Source organism: Cyprinodon tularosa, unplaced genomic scaffold (genome assembly GCF_016077235.1).
Source record: "Cyprinodon tularosa strain WSP-4 unplaced genomic scaffold, ASM1607723v1 ctg68, whole genome shotgun sequence".
NCBI lineage: Eukaryota > Metazoa > Chordata > Actinopteri > Cyprinodontiformes > Cyprinodontidae > Cyprinodon > Cyprinodon tularosa.
In genome coordinates this window covers 258,063-275,900 of record NW_024039429.1, presented here as the reverse complement: position 1 = coordinate 275,900, position 17,838 = coordinate 258,063, and the positions used below count along the sequence as shown (strand labels likewise).

Sequence of the window (17,838 nt, the reverse complement as noted above, 5' to 3'; positions counted from 1 at the left end):
GTTCACGTTTTATTAATTTTTTTAATCACACCTTTTGTTGCATTCCCATTTATCACCATTTGTCAACCTAACCCTGGGTGAATAAAACAAATGCTGATATAGCCACTAGCATTATGGGGAATCGAAGTGTTTCCGTGTTTTAATCTTAACATGTTCAGTAGGGGAGAGCAGTCTGTGTTCTCTGAATTACTGTAGGTGGTAACACATTGAGAGATATTGTGACAGATTTTGTTTTCCCTGCAATAAGGCTAAACACAAGTTGGACTTTTTTACTCCAAGGTGAGCGTGTTACATGCGAAACTTTTACCTTAAGGCCTTACCAAAGCAGTTATGAATGTAAACATGCTGCTGATGCAAAAGAAGTTATCCTTGGAGATTAGCAATTGCTAAAATAAATTACAGATGAATACAATGGAATAACAGGGTCTTTTAAATCTTTTTTTTTCTAAAGCAGGTTTTTCTATAGTTGATTTTTAGTATAAAACATGGCAACCGGAATGATTTCTTTTCAATATGTCCAACTTTGTTTCATTCATAGAATGAGGATTTGAGGCTGGACCCGCAACCAAGTGCAGTTTAAATGTCACATTAATGCATGTAAAGATTAGAATCCAGTTAACATTAACTTTCAGTTCACAACAACAGCTAATACTAAATGGGATAAACTCCTTAAAAAAAGATCTAGACAAAATTATTTACACTCTTTAGACAAAAAACAATATTTATTTAAAAATGTAAAATCTGAAAGGATTGCGCATGTTTGTATTCAGCCCCCTTCAGCCTACTCAAAATCTATTTCAACATCGATCTGATAAATCATGTAAATGAGGGACCTGTCTTATAATGAGATAAGGACTAAACCTTTTGGCCTCCATGCAGAAAGCTACATGTAGCAATAGAATAATCGTGTAAATCACTGTAAATACACACTCCCTTCAGTGAAAAATTTTATTGGCAGTATGCAGGAGAATAGAAACTAAAAGGGAGCTGAGCTCATGTGAAAATGGATCCGATTATAAACAAAAATATATAATAAAGAAATTATCTACTATTTATCATGGAGCGATATAATTACTTTTTTAGATCAGAGAATATAAGAAAAGGCCTCCTTAAAGTCCAGATCTAAAACTAAACATTTTGGACAGTGCTTTAAAATTGTTGTTTTGTCAATGTGGGGGTGGAGGTAGGTTGAGGACCCAAATGCAGAGACGAGGGAGACAGAGATGAGTTCTGGCAGGTTTAATAATATCAAAAAGATAAAAATAAAAAAAATCCAAGAATCAAACCAAAAAGCTAGGAAAAAAATATGGGGAGCCAAGTAACAACATAAACTAGCACTGAAGAACTGCACAAGGGGAGTATATATGGGAGACAGAACAAAAACTGGGCTAATCAGCTGATATGGAGCAGGTGTGGATAGAAGTAACTAGAAGGGAGTTAGGGCAAAGGCACAGTGGGGCAACAAAGAGTAAATCAATACTGCTTGACAATAAGAAAAAACAGAAAATAAACGAAATATCAACCAAACAGAATGACCTAAATAACTCAAAACTCAAAGTCCAAAAGAATATAAAAGAACCATAACATGTTAACATCAATGCGTGGCACATTTTGACCTATTTTAAATGAGTTTTTTTTCTTTTTTGCATAAATATATCCGTAACATGTGGCAACACCTCTATTCAATAGTTTTCAGATTTTTTTTTTTAATATGTACAGCTGCAAGTCTTTTAATGTATGTCTACCAGTTTGGTGCTTAAAAAGGTAAAATAAAAGCTCAAGCTTGATTAGACTGAGTTAGGAGAGCCTATAAATATCAGTTTTCAAGTCTTGCAAACATATTTTTAATGTTTGGTTTAAGAGTAAATGCTCCTTGGTCTGAGCCATTCCATTAAATCTGCAACAGCAGCATTGTCCTGCTGGAAAATGAAGTTTTTATCTTTTCTTATTCTGTATTAGTCCAAACTTTCATTAATACTGACCAGGATCTATAGTCTTTAGTCTCTTATTTTGAGATCCTTAAGGGTCATACCTACAGAGTTTTCCTCAAAACCATTGGTTTATAAAAAATAAAAAAAAGTCCAAATACTATCTAAACAGGTAAAGAAAAAAAGTGTATTGAATTTGACAGATCCAAAATATATAAGTATAATCTTCTGGTGATGACACCAACATCAACACGAAATCATTCTGAACCAATCAGAATAGTAGGTTACAGTCATCTGAGACGGAGCTCAGATGTTGCCAGATCCTTGTTGCTCTGTGATAGAGCTGAGAAACAGCTTCTTCCCTGTTTTATTTCTTAGATTCAAACCTAAACAAAACAGGCAAAAATAAGGTAAAAATATGTCATGCTTTTAAGTGTTGGTGCCAACTTAAGGAGGGAAAGGGACTCAAAAGTCAGGCAGTTTCCATGTCATTGGGTGAATAGATGCTGTATTAGAGCGTAAATGGGAGACTTTTATTGTGAACTTCACTCCGGGGTATGTTTTGAAAAGGTCCCTAGAGTCTAATAGAAACAAACTGGTAGAGTTTGGGTCATAATGCTGATCCATTTGCATCAATTAATACGCGTGTATAATATAGAGGCTTTTATTTTGTAGGGTCACTGGAGTCAAGGCAGAAACTTCCTTTTTGCAATGTTAACTAGCGGTAATTAGCATTAGTGGACCTGGCAACCAAATGGCAAATAGTAAGGAAAGAGAACAGGTGAGCACAGGTGCACTACTGGACAGGAGAAGTTAAGTATGTGGCTATCACCTTTCCAACAGAGCAAAAATTAGTGTAAAAGACTTTGAAAAGATGACATGATTTACATTCAAATGATGTCTACATTTGGTGAAATGCCATCATTTTCAGATCGTTGAAAACAACACCAATTATTGGACTAAAGTGGGACAAAATCAGACCAACTAAACACAGGCCTATTTTCAACAACTATTTCAGGACTAAATCAAAGCAATGATGGTCCGACTAGATTTAGCCCTAAAAAAGCTATAAATGTCTAAATGACGTCTGGTGGGGGTTAATTACTAATAATCATCACGTTGCTTTATGAAGGAAAGTCTATAGTCTATTTTTTTTGTAAGGTTAGACAATCTACATATAGCCTCGTGAGACCATCCTGATCCCGCGAGCTTTCAAGGTTTCACTCGCAGAACAGTCTGGAGACTCTCCGTTAAAGAAAATTTGGAGCCGTTCACCAAACGAACGTCCAATCAGCGTTGGCTTTGAGGAAGGTTGAGGTGTGACGCAACGAGAAGCGCGACAGTTCAGTCTAAAGAACATGGCGGCTTCAGCCGATGAAACTAGCGTTAGCGTGGCTATCGAGCAAGTTTTATCGGAATTACAGAGTAGTTCTTCAATGAAAGAAGAGCAAAACACTGCTCTGGAGGCTTTTCTCAGAGGAAAAGATGTTTTTGCTCTTCTCCCAATTGGTTTCGGCAATAGTAGCCTGGCTTATGGTTGTGTTTTCGTCATCAGTCTGTTAGTATGTCATATGCTTCGTTGATCTGATTGGTTTATTTGGCCCGTCTATCACCAACATAGGCCAATCAGCTAACCAGTATTTTCACCCCTTCCCAAAATTACTTCAACGGAAGGTTTCCAGATGGATATGCGGAGCAAATCCATCTGGCGGAGTCAGGTTAATCTACATATGCTAGCAGTTAGCTTGCTTAACTTACTACTTTATGTTAATATTTGCTTAATGAAACTGATTAACATTAATAATTAGTTATTTCCTAACAAAGATACAATGAAAAAAATAATGCAACCGTTTTTGGCGTTTGCTTAATCATATTTAGTTACTTTAACACAATTGTTTTATGTCCTACCCTGCTAACATGAAGCAATTGTGTTAAAGCCAAATATAATTAAGTAAATGCAAAAATGGTTGCATTATTTTTTTCAGTGTATAGCCAGTTAAACATATTAAATGACATTATTTTTCACTTTCTCACTTGTTAATGCCAGAAGCCTGTAAAAGTCTCAATAGTCTCAACTCCACCTGTGCTCGCACTCCATGTGGTCAGCATTGTGTGAACACATTCATGTGATTGGCCAATACATAATAAATCACCCACATGGGGAACATTTTTGAAGCTCCCTGAAACAAGGAAATTATCTAATTGGCTGAAAATCATTTCTTGTCAAAAAAATGTATTTATGTAAGGAGTGAGTCAGGGGAGTCTCGAAAATCCTTTAACAAGCCACATTTAGTTTGTTAATCAATATATGACATTGTGTACGGATCAGAAATCATGTGGGAATATTGTCCTGTGAATATATAAGTGTAGTGTGCAGATTTGAATCATCCTGGATGTGAGTCATCCTGTGCATGTGTGAACTGCATTTGTTAGTAAATGAATATTAAGGCTCCCTTTACCTCTAAATCATTTGCTCCTACTGTAGAAAAACCTCCCCAAAGCATTTTGATACCACCTTGGTGCTCACTGGTGGGGATGGTGAGTCAAGCTCTACTTTGATCTCATCTGAGCAAAGTATCTTTTCCTAAACATTTGCTTTGTTCCCTATATGGCAGCATAGAACAGTCCAGAACTTCATGGGAGAACAATGACCTGAAGAAAGCTCGGACCAGAATGCTTAAGGTTATTATCAGACACTCACTATCCTACCATAGATCAAGGTTTTCCCTGCTAAAGCCAGCATGTATCCAGAGCATATGGATTTTCCAAAAGAAGTTTTTGGACAACAAACTGGTTCCCTCAAGAGTATTTAAAGATTAGTCTGGCTGGGTCATTTGGCGATGGCATTGCTTTTCTTTAGACCTGAGGGCAGCAGAAATATTGGAAAACTGCTGAAAATGTGTGTTGCCAAGCGACAGCTTTGAAACCTAAAAATACCCCAAAAAGCTTCCCCACACTTGAAGAGATTTTGGAGAAGATCTGTATGGAGGAATGGCCAAAATTCCTGCTCCTGTGTGTAGAACCTAGTCAAGAGCTAAAGAAAATGTCTGACCTCTGTAAAAAAAAAAAAAAAAAAACTACTTTAAAAAAATTACTCATCACTTCATTCATTGCAAGTGGGGAAACGTATGTCACCAAATACTTCATTTTCTAGCAGTATCAGAGTAGTAAGGGGCTGAATACAAAATTAACTTTATTTCTCTGATTTTAACTTGTCAAAGAATTTCAACAACAAAGTTGTCCTTGTCTATGGCATAATATCAGAAAATAAAACACATGGGGGTTTGTGAAAACAAGGAAATGTGTAAAGCAAAGTTTGAGGAATATTTATACACTTGCAAAGGATTGTGTTACAAAAAAAAATTTTTTTGTAAATAAAAGCATTTTGACTTTACATTAAAATAGTTATTACTAAAATATGGATATGTATAGGGCTGATCTGTATATAAACCACAAATGTTTATATTTTTACATTATTTATTTAAAATTTAAATTTAACTTTAAAGAATCAAAGTAAGAAACTTTATCTAAATATGTTATTTTAATGGTGAAATCTAACTGTTGAGAAAGACAATAACAGCATAAATTCGAGTGACAAATCCATTGCATTATAGAAAACTGTTTAGATGGTAAAGGCTTAGTCTTTGGTTTGATTATTATAAGTAGCACTTTTTTCCAACATTTAGGCTGCTTGATTTGGTTCCAACAATTTGGGACTCAACTGAAAATAATTTCCTTTTACTCCTTTCATTTTTTTATGGATAAAGGGCAGAGTGGTTGGGAGGAGGAGGACAAATTATGCTACAAAGTGTGACATAGTGATCCGTGTATTTGAATAAATAGATAAAACAATATAAGTAAAGTATTTATCAAGTTTATATAATTTAGTTTTTGTAATTTGGTCCAGTCCTCGCAGGACAAAGTCACAGATTTCTGCTTCCCAAAAATGTGAGAATTTATGTAAAAACATTTTTAGAATACAGTGGTTACCCTCACCATCACCAGACGTTCTGCTTCTTCATTAAACTTCCATCCTTACTTCTAAAAAATCCTCGTTTTTAGCAACATTTCAACTCATCTTATATTAGGAAATATCTTCTGAAAACAGCTTATGTTATTTGAAAAATGGCTGATGGGCTACTTTAACAATCTAACTGCTCTTCCACCTGACTGAAGTCAGATAAAGTCTACTTCCCACAGACTGCAAACTGTGATTACATCATATATACTGCTGCCGATCTGGTGGTTGTTGTCATCAGTGTGGGTTTTAAAATCAAATTAGGATTAAACTGAGCTTTTGGCAGCATTCATTTCAAGTTTATGTTGTCTGGACTTTTAGTTTAAATCAATCAAATCTGTCGCAACCTTTCCTCCATAGCAAGACTGTCTTCTGGTAGTTTCAAAGAGGTGGCACTGAGAAGCAAAGGGAAGGTAATTATCTTAAAGTTGATGGAGCTGTTTTTACAGTAGGACTGAAGTCCTGACACCTGGATGCTCTTAGAAGTTAGAGTGACAACGCCTACAGTAATGCATTGTAAGAGTTATAAGATACACAATGACAATATCAGAAATCACACACAGCGTTTTTTAGTATCTTGCAGGGATGTTATAATATAGTGGTGCCATTTTTGTATCACTATCTTTGAATTGCTGTAAGTGTTCATCATGTTTCTCTCATTCTCCCAACCATTTTATATGGGGCTTAGAAGTTTGGCAACTATGTACATGATAAATCCTCAGGTGCCTTACAGTTTGATTCTCTTGGGACTGAGCGAATGATTTGGTTTCAGGCTTGTGAAAGGACTGCAACACCTTTTAGAGTTTGTACCTTCATAAAGGGCTGGAAACTATGCTAGGTCGGATCACAGAGTTACAAGTGGAATAACATTTATATTTGCCTGCTTTGGTTGTCCTGTTTTGATAAGCTTTAGCACAATACAGTCTAAAGGACATCAAAGCGGAATTCGCTGTCATTTATTCTGGTTATATTTGGTTCAGATTCTAATGGATGTTCTATGATTCAAAATACTTCTACTGATATCACTTTAAAAAAATGAATAAAATATAGCTTGATTATCACAGAATATATTTTTCCTGTATAGATGTCTTTATTGTCATCTTTTATTTGCCCATTTTGAAATTCTCATGCATGCTAGAGTTGGGTGCTGGACCAGCTGAAAAAAGTGCAATAGTATTTTATTACAATGATAGACAGGTTGGTCTATAGCTATTTACCTCATGGTGGAGAGAGAATATGTTATTTGAAAAAATTTAAAGCTCATATGGACACTTTTTCATGCCTGCGTACTATGCAGCAGTATCTCTGCAAGGTGGCTGAGGTTGCAGGCCCTTGTGGAGATTGAGTCTGGTTCAAGAGACCACTAAAGGTACCATTTACATTCTGATGACTGCATAAGAACAGAGAATAGCTCTTCTTTTCATCAGAATGTGATGAAGTCAATCTGCCAGCAAGTATTTAGTTTATACACATACAATTTTAAAAATTTTACTAACTTACCTTGATGTTTAATTATTCACTAGAACAGATATTTCAAGAGTTTTCCCTGTTTTATGTATAGTACTCACTACATTTTAGATCATTTAAGTGAAGCTGAACCTCAGAACTCTAGGTGCTGAAAAACAATATTACTGTGTCATATTTGGTTAATTTGTTTTTTTGTTTATTTTTCTGTTAATAGTTGACTAACTGGTACCACCACATCCATCAAGTGCACGTACACTACTGTCAAGTGATATTTACTCAACTATCTAGTTTAGTTTCTGCTCTTGACGCCGAGGATTTTTGTTTTTCACATTTTATATTTTAAATAATGGCTTCATTTATTTCCGAGCAAATGAATATGAATATGATCTGCCTTTTAAGCAATAACCCTCATGTATACATTGTTTTGTGTTACATTTTTTATGTTGACTTCTGAAACAAGTGAAATGTTAGATGATTTCTTTGCCCGCTTAAAGAATAGTTTGTCATAAGAGGTTGAATGCCTATTTAACTGTTTTGTTTAGAAAAAACTTTTTTTGTACATAATACTTTTATTGAGCATAGCTCATTTATTGAATTAACTATTGTTCAACTCTTCAAAGCTTGTGTTTTTCAAAGTTCTTTTAGCTGGATTAAAATTTTCAGTGTCAACATATGAGTTCGAGATAGTCCTACAAACTCAGTATGTTGTTAGCCAGCAGGTTCCCAAATTCCTAGTCACTCCATTTCTTCCCAACCAATACCTTTCTACATAGCAACTATCCATACATAAAACCAATACTTGGAGCACAATTTGATAAAACAACCAGTCAAATACTCACCTAAACTCACCATAATTTTGATGTCATATTACTTTTAGATTTTGATAATTCATTGTTATAATTCAACAAGGAATTATGCATACCCAAGTCCCAATGCATATACAACTAGCATAACACACAAGTGGGTTGCTACACTGAGTAAGTGACATACAAACCAAATGTTTCGCAGCTATCAAAGACATCTCATGTACTTCTAGCTGGATCTTTGGTCAGTCCAGTTCGAAATAATAGGAATAATTAGATGTTGTTTATTTTTCTTGCAGAGACCAAGCTTTTTAATATGGCTACTCCACACACATAAGGTTGTCCGCTTTATCCATTCATAAACCTGTCAGAACCAGAACTTTGGACCGAGAATATCAGGCAGACAGACTGATGTAATGTACAAAAGTGTTTACTGACAACACGTCGAATCTGCGACTCAGCAGTAATGCAAAAAGAATCTCTGTAAAGGGAAAAACTCAGGTTAGTGACCACATAAATCTGACGGAGGACGATTGCAGGTGTGTAAGTCACTAACCTGGTTTTAAAGTTCAGTCAGAGCCCAGTGGAATCAAGCCGGATGACTTCCCACAGCGCGGCCAAGAAGGCTGCTCAACTGGCTGACAAGCAGAAGCAAGCAGACAAGGAAAAAACAGAGTTTCCAGAAGGCGAAGCCAAAGCAAGTGTCGATGAGGTAAACAGAAGTCAAGACCAAAAGATCAGAGATACGAAGAGGTGCCGAAGGGAAATCCAAGTCGGGGTCAGGAGACATATCCAGGGTCGTAAGCAGGCAGAATCCAGCAAGAGTCCAAAGACAGGGCAGGAAAACAGACTACAACAGGGGCAGGTAGGCTTAGAGGTCCAAATGAAATCAGGCAGAAACCAGTCAGGATCAGACAAGAAGAACAGCACACAGGGTACGCTAGAGAACTCTCACCAAAGGCTCGAATAATCTGGCACTGATGAATGGGGACAAGCAGTTTAAACAGACACAGAACCAGATGGATCAGATGAGCAGTAATGAGAAACCGGGCAGAATTTGACAGATTAATGAAATTAGTAATTAAGCCAGTCATATTTGCCAAAACCAGCTCAGATTTGTGTATGCAATAATTGTCCTGTTTGAACAATCATCTGTGTCCAACCATCAACCAGCTAGCAGTTATTTCAATGTAAAAATGTAGGAATTTAAAGGTTGTCCTCTGCCTAAATAACTCCACTATTGTTTTGCAATATTCTAAATTCAATTTTTGCTAAATATTGGTGCTGTTATAAAATTAACTTTTAAAAATCAGTCCCTACATATACCCCCCACTTCTCGTTTTTTAACATTTACTTATTGCATATTAATTAAGCTCTGGAGAAAGGAAGGGCTCACATTTATATAAACTTTTAATCAAAGCTCTACATTCACATCTTTTGAAAGGGCTAGTTATTTTGCCAGCTCAAAGTCATTGTGCTAAACTAGGAGAGGTGCTAACATCCAATTTCCTGCACAAGACATTAAGATGTGTCAAAGTTCAACACTCTAAAATGACAAACTATTCTTATAGCCAGGATTTAGATGAACCTCTAACAGTTTTTCAATGTAAGTCATTTTATTTTATTTGTTGGTTTTGGGTTGCAGCTTCAGGGTCCATATGGGTAATGGGCCTGAGTAAATGTTCAAATCCAGCACTGACTCTGAGAGGTTATATTGGTCATATTTTAACAGGTCTGCCAGAATTTCACATAGTTTAAGTTGCATCTATATATTGTTGTGTATAAATGCAAAACAGCAAAGAAAAAAATAATTTTCAGTGTTTTATGAAGAGATAGAGCAGTCACAGTTTCGTTTGCCGTTGGTGGAGAAATGTGTTGTGGCTGTGGGTAGAAATTTCTAAAATGCCTCTCATCGCTTTTTGAAGTGACTCAAGAATCATCCGATAGCATATACCGGTTTGTGGTTAGCTTAATCCTATTTTGAAATTGTTAAATATATCAATAAGGATGACAAAAATAATGCCAAATATCAAGTATTTGTACAGAGATATACATATATAAATATATAATATAGCCCTAATTTATTTAAAACTATTTTCTGCTCTTGACCCTAGTTTGGTTGTTTCACGTTCCTTTGTCAACATTTTATAATAGCATGCAGGATAGTAAATTGATTGTATTAATTAGTGGTTCATTGCTGGTCGGTATTACAGCAGTTTACGGATCAGTTTGTGTTTGCAAGATTACTTTAGGATGACAATTTGATTTCTAGATTTGTTATCTACAAAATAAATGTAAATTTTCTTTTCTAAATGCAAGTTCTGGAGTTGTCCAAATATTTTTAAGGTATCTTTTTTCTTGCTTTATGAATGTGACTTACTATATTTTGCCTCTATCAATCATATGTTGTAAATAATTATGCAAATTAAACTTTTTAAAGAAAACAGTACTCTTTGTCACTTTTTTAAGCTGTCTGGCAAACCAGGAGTTGGTTGGTGATTGAATTGTTCCACTATGTGAGTCCTATGGGATTTTATCTACTTTGGGGTGAATTTTTAACATAAATAATACCACATATCCATTTGAAAAGTATAACTTCAACTTTTCAGCATTTTGTTACCATACAAATACATTTTTTTATGTATTTTATTCTAGACTGATCCGCAAAAAGGGCAAAACAATCGCAAAATGGTGAAGTAATAATAGCTAGTTCAGAATTTTTATGCCATACATTTAAAGGTGAGGAAAATAAGTATTTGAATACCCTGCTATTTTGTGAGTTTAGCAGAATGCTGTTCATAGGTGATGTAGTTTAGTGTCTTATAAGTACACCAGCTTCAGGATAAACCCGTAGTGTTTTCATTGTTTTAGTCTCAAAACCCATCTGCTGTGAAAGTCTTCTTGAGATTTAGAAATTAGAAAAATAGAAGAGAATACTGAGACCCTGTGAACCAAAAGGTTTTAGTCAAAGAACTGTTTTTCTATTACAGCAAAGAAGCCAAACATTACAGACAAGAATAATATAAACCATGAATATTGACGTCATACGTAGACTGGCCGTACATCCAGACATCAGCTTCTTTCTCTGCTCTTTAGAGGAACAACTTTATAAAAAAAAAAACTGCATCCAACATTTTTTCTGTTTTCCAATAACTAACGATTAAGCTTTATACTTTCTGAAAACACCAACTGAAAGCATTCTGAATCAATATGCCTTTAAATTTTATACAACTCCTTTGGGTCAGATCAAAATCTGTGGAAAAAAAATAAATGTAATGTTCCAACAACAGAATAAGCTACTTCAGTGAAAACTATAGTATTGAAACGCCACCTGTTGTGGGTTGAAATATTCCAGAAATACAACCTGTGATTTTTTTTTAATCTACAACAAAACAAATGTCTTGAATTGAGTCCACCATTCCTATCTCTATTGTTTATACAATAGAGCACTCATGATAGTCTATTTTTAATAACAGAGCTGAACATCTGATATTTTATTTACAATAAAGTTTCTTTTTGTTTTAGTCTGTGTACATACAGACATATCTTATAATAGGTCAGCTGGAAACGCCTCAAAAGAAGCATTTTAATGGATTAAACACAATGAATAATGGTTCAAGAACTGAATACATTGAGCATCTATAATAAAGGGTTGAACAAAGCCCTGCTCAAGGCCAATGGTTAAAAATGCTTGTTTCAATGTGGAAATTCAAATGTTTAGGCACAACAAATGTATATGTATTACATCTCCTTGTTTTGTCAACTAAGCCTGTTTACATCCCTCTATCCAGGGATAAATAAACAGGATATGCGGATGTAGATAAACAGCTTATCCCGACTTAAGACGTTAAGAGGGGATACAAGCCATTTACCAAAAATACTTTGCACATAAAAAATGCACCAATATTTTACTGACCAAGAACCAAAAACTGGGCTTTTACACAGAAGAAAAACAAAACAGTAATTTTACAAAGATTTTAAAAAAGAAAACAAAGACAAGACTACTAGATTCCACCTAAATACTGAGGACTACTTCTAAAGCTTTAATATACAGCTTCGATCAGGTTTTTTTTTTAATGGACTCAAACTGAGCAGGTTTCATTTCTGACATAGCAAACCACTGCAGGCTCAAGTATTCCAACCATTACTCCCATGATTCTACATGGAGTCCATTTAGCATGCTCATAAGAAGTTTAAGAAACGCTGGTGGTGGAGTAAACATGGAATGAAAAGTGATTGTTCTTACAAGCGATGCAATAAACAAACAATAAATACAAACAATGTGCTTTATCCATATAGACATATTTACACTAAGTCTTTGGCTTATGAATAAACATCAGCTACAAAAATAATAGAATTAAAACAAAAAGTGTTTAAAAGCCACCAGTGCACAGAACAAGTGAAGCCTGGGCTCTGTTCCCTTTCAATTCATTCCAGGCCCTAAAGAAAAACAAAACTATACATCTGTTTTCTGAAAGAGATTATTATTTCTAGATTATTCAATTCTTTTTAGATGTTTTTCTATAGTTAAGTTCAGTTTGTGAACTGGATGGATTGAAAATGCATTGGGCCCAGCCCTAAAACAAACATAACTGTGATGAAAAGTGGTTTATTTTACAATTTGGTGTACAAAAAAAATACTTCAGCTCTCATACTAAGTAGATTAGAACATGATAAGAAAACAAAAAACAAACAATCTTGTAAACTTCTATTAATACAAAGGTAATTGTCTTCATCCGTATTCTGTTGTCAAACAGTTATATGTAACTGATTTAAAACGGGAACAAAATTGCTAAAAGATCATGATGTTAAACCACAGAATTTACTATGACGTGACAATAACATAACAGTGCCTTAGAAATAAGCAAAAAGCATCCATAGAGTTTTGCTTAGCTGTAACATGCTTGTACAAAATTACTGACTCAAAACATCACCATGATGAGACACTGAACACTGATGAAATACTTAGAAATCAGCATTAAAATGGGAATGTGGCGCCACTTTAACGTGCAGTTGGACAGTACAGCTTGCTAAAGGAACAGAGACATCTAGAGTTCACACTGAGAGCTGCAGGTGTTAAAACAACACTAGCATCCGAGTCTGTGCGAAGGGGTTGTGGCGAGAGGCTTGACATTTAGGTTTGGGCTCAAACACATACATGAGCCTGCTGGCACTCAAAGAAGCTGTACAATAAGCATTAAGAATTAAAAGCAAAACATCTTCTTTCTTGCTGCAGTCCTCTTCACCTCACTCTTCCTTAGAGGTCAAGGTTTCCCTTGCTGTAGCAACACTGTACACAGAGCTGACTTTAATTGCACCATTTGTTGAGCCAAAAAATTGATGCTACAGAACAAGACAGAGGGGAATCGGGGCCAAGCGAAGGCAAAGGATCAAGCCCAAAGAGAGAGCAGAAGACCTTCACTTCCATCTCATCTTCTTTGCTCTGCTTAAGATGATTCAATGAACTCGAGAGCCAGGTCGTAACAAAACCGATATTGTTCCTGTGGAAAAACAAAGACAAATATTCTCTAAACTTATAATATGTACAGATATGTTTTTATCAAAAACCTCAGTAAAATATTACATTTTTATATTACAGCAGTATGGAAGTGAGAATTTTCCTCCAAATGGTAGAATCTTAAAGGATGTTAAACGGGAATAATATAAAGAGTGTCTTTGGACCTGATTTTTATACACAAGTAAAAAACTGGATGTATGATCAACAGCTAATTTGGTTAAATTAAAGAAATTAATAATACAATGCATTAAGGCAACATTTATTTTACAATGAACCTATCTGCCATTTTCTTGTGTTTCATTAGCAACTGTTTGTTTGTGTCAGAGTGGAAGATAGTGATTTAAGAGCAACTCACTGGAGTATCCACCATGTTGGGCTTGCTGTTCCTCAGAGTCTTGACTGCATGGAAAACATCCACCACATTCTGCCTCTTAGCCATCTCACACACAATGCTACTGGCACAAAACACTCCACTGCGCCCGCCTCCATTTCTAGAAAAACAAAGGAGATAATGCAGACCAGGGTCACAAAACGCACAAACTATTTTAGCTGGTACTTAGGATCCTTTTATTGTGGTGTAGGCATCAGGAATCTAGGACTGATTACTAATTGTTAAAAGAAATCAAGGCGCGATAATGACTTTTCCACTTAACATGACATTTCGTAATATTTCAATCTTTAAATTTTATATTTAACACACTTATAAGGCCTTTTGTAAAAATATCTAAATTGTATATGCAGTTAACTTACAGACAATGAACAACGGTTCTTCCCTCTCCCTCCTCCCCCTCTCGCTGCCACTGGTCGACCTGAAGTATCAATTTCAGGAAGGAGCGTTTGGATGCTGGGATCTCTCTGTGTCCTGCCCAACCTAGGTACTGGAACTGGCGAACCATTAGGTATCCTTCCTGAGGCTGATACGTTTTCAAAAAAAGACAGTCACAGATTGAGGTCAATATGCAGATAGCCACATTTTTTGTTGAGTTTTGCATAAATATTGAGGCCAGTTAATATGAATTGGCATACTAACCCTGGTTAGGTTACAGACTCTGAAGAGTCTGCTAATGACATCGCAGTCCATCGAGCAGGACATGCACTCTACCTGGACTGGACCATAACGCAGCATGCCCTCTTCTGGCCAGTACTGAGGACAACCCTATAAGATGACATAAATGTAAAAAATAATATTTTAGTTAAAATGACTAAATCCTTTGCAAATACAGTTACACAACAAAACAAAACAAGAAAACTTGTAAATCTTGGTTAAAATATTTTGATGCCTGCTCTGCATTATTAAAAATGTTCCTTGAGAAACACCATTTTTAAAGGTGGTTCATAAATAAATATATTAATTTTGGTTCATCATATTCATTTTTAATTGCTCTTAAACTGCAAAACAAAAAGGGACAAAAAATAGTACTTCTGTGTATTAGTTATAATTTATCTATAGCAAAATCATTAATAGGAAAACATCTGATTCCTAACTGAATTCAATACGAAGCGGTAGAGAGTCTATGAAGCCTTGGGGAATAGATTCAGATTCCCCTCTCCTCCTTAAGAATATGCTTTTATTCTACATTATTTTTTTTTTTTTCTTTATTATTTATATTGTGTATGCAGTTGAACGTTTTTATACTCACTTTAAGTATTTTTATTAAAAAAAATTAAACTATGTATCAAAGTGGATTACCTGAGCCAAGTCGATCTCGTTCAGCATCACCAGACTGGTACATCCATAGTCATAAACTAGTCGCCAAAAGTCTTTAACAGTATTGGGCAAAGGATGCTGGGTAACAATGAATGCAGCTGGCTGTCGGTAGCTCTGCAGGTGAGATAAAAAAACAAATTACTTGAGATTTTCTTTTACAAAAAGAAGAAAAGATTAGACATCTATCAATATCTAAGCTGTTCTCTCTTTTACACACGGACAGATTAATGTATTGGCACAGTTTGTGGGATAAAACAGGAGGAGCATCAGACCAAAGGGGAAGCATGGATCATGCAATGGGTTTTAACTGAGAAGGTAAGGAGCATGCATAAATATCTAGCTAGTTATGGCATAAAAGAAAAACACTGGCATAATGAAGGCACTGAACTGAAATTTAAATGAGCGCACATTTTGAATGGAAATGAGCGATTACACATTGGACAGAGGCGTGAATGACTTTGCTGTAAAGGAACTCATGATAATGATGGAATCCTACTGTCACAATGAGGTCTGTGACTAAAACATGAGACTTGTCGCTGAACAACACTGAAGCCATGAAACAAATCCAGTATTGGAGATTTAGAGTCTTTCCTGTTACCTGGAACTCTTCTGACAGCTTGGTTAGAGAGAGGCCAGAGGTAAGTGACTAAATAAAGATAAACAACTGAAACTCATTTGATTTTCATTATTTTTACACTGACTGCAGCATTTTGTCTTCCAACAGCTTTTGCTGGAGAAAAGCCACAAAGCCAAAAACATTCTATTTCCTAATATATATATAAAAAAAATAAATAAATAATGACATACCTACAGCCCACCCCTTACTGTGTAATTTGGGTAACACTTTCTTTTACAGTACATCAACAACCATGTAATAACATGGTAATAACATAGCAAGTCACACTATATTACTTGGTAACAAGAAAAACTTTATTTGGTAATTACCCCAAAATTGATTAAGTAATTACCTGCATGTATTTATTACAATTGTATGTTACTATGTAACAACAGAGAATTTTGGTGGGTAATTACTATTAGGTTACATTTCTATTAAAGGCCACCACCTACCAACGGCTTACACAGTAAACTGTAAGTAATGATCAAGTGACTAAAGCATTATAAAGCTGAAGTCAAGTTACATATAAATCAGAGTTTAGTTAAGAAGACTGTCTTACTGTCTTCTATGTTTGATTTTCTGTTAAAAGTCAATTAATAAACTGAAATTTAATAGATAGTAGTACATTCATTTATTGATGCCGGTGATTTTACCTTGTCTGACTAAAATTTAAAGCACAGCATTGACCAATTCTCCATAAAGTTTTTTTCTTGTTACCTAGTAATATAGGAGCAATGATTTTGTATATCGGTTGATGGTGCATGGGGAACAGCTGTGTCAATAGTTGCCAGAGCAAGCAATGTTTGGGTGGTGGCCAGAGAAGCTAGTGGTTGGTCTTTTTAGAACCTGGATTTGTCTCTAGCCTTCTACTAAAACCACAAACACAGCATCACACGAACAGGAGGGGGGAGTCTGTGTGTGAATGTCTGTAGAAAATATATACGAAGGTTTTCTGTTTTTAAATCAGCTGTGTAATACTTTAAAAGTCTGTATCATTTTCAACAGAAAATGACTGCAGTTTGGGACAAAAAACAGATTCCTTTTTTAGGTTTTACAGAATTACTATGAATCGTGTTTAAAGCAACACATCTACTCATTTTTTTTTAATACAAAACCATGTCTACTGAGGAGAACACACCATGTCCCAAACTACTACTGTAACATTAGTTGAAAATAACACAACCTTCTTGTACTGTATGTGAATTTAATAAGAAATCAACTTACATCCATCAAAGCAGCATTGATGTAATTGCTGCTTTCTCCATCTATTGTGATGAGAAAGGGCAGGCATCTATCAGGAGGAAGGCCATCCATAAAGCGGTTCTTATCTTGGTTTCTAGGCAACAGTGCAATGCTGCAGTCTTCTGGCTGAGGCTGGGGAGTCACTGAGTTTAATGTCTGGGAAAAGAGAAAAAATATGAATTTAAACAAAGTTCACATTGTTGAGGTGCAGTTAATTTCAAATTTTTAATGTGGAGCTTTTGAGTTTTAGATGTGCTCTAAGCAAGCCAATGGGATCCATCTTTTTTCTTTTTTCTAATTTGTTACTGAGATACAGTATGTAAATTCATCTTGACATGTAAACAGTAATGACTTTATAATCAATTTTTAGGAGAATTTTCATGTTTTCAAATTCTTCAAATCTTATCCTGTTAAAACCACAAACTTTAAAACATTTTTTCTTTGCCATTTGTAAAAAATAAACACAAACATAAGCATTTGTATTCAGGCCTCTGAGAGCAACACTGCTAGAAACCACCAGTTGAAAGGAAAGGAGACT

At 35.3% G+C, this 17,838-nt stretch overlaps 1 protein-coding gene across 17 annotated transcripts in view; it reads right to left on the bottom strand.

The window, feature by feature from the left end:
- Positions 1–11,175: 11,175 nt before the first annotated feature.
- ptprk (protein tyrosine phosphatase receptor type K) overlaps positions 11,176–17,838 on the bottom strand; it is a 140,873-nt gene continuing 134,210 nt past the window's right edge. For 9 of the 17 annotated variants that reach the window (XM_038267639.1, XM_038267645.1, XM_038267646.1 and 6 more), the window contains 6 exons: positions 17,283–17,456; positions 15,425–15,556; positions 14,765–14,890; positions 14,485–14,648; positions 14,090–14,225; positions 11,176–13,717 (listed from right to left, as the gene is read on the bottom strand). In XM_038267639.1, the coding sequence (XP_038123567.1) occupies positions 13,664–13,717; positions 14,090–14,225; positions 14,485–14,648; positions 14,765–14,890; positions 15,425–15,556; positions 17,283–17,456 (786 nt within the window). In that variant the 3' untranslated portion in view covers positions 11,176–13,663. Of the gene's footprint in view, positions 13,718–14,089; positions 14,226–14,484; positions 14,649–14,764; positions 14,891–15,424; positions 15,557–16,040; positions 16,059–17,282; positions 17,457–17,838 lie in introns of all 17 variants that reach the window. The other 8 variants (XM_038267636.1, XM_038267638.1, XM_038267643.1 and 5 more) reach the window with 1 other exon arrangement.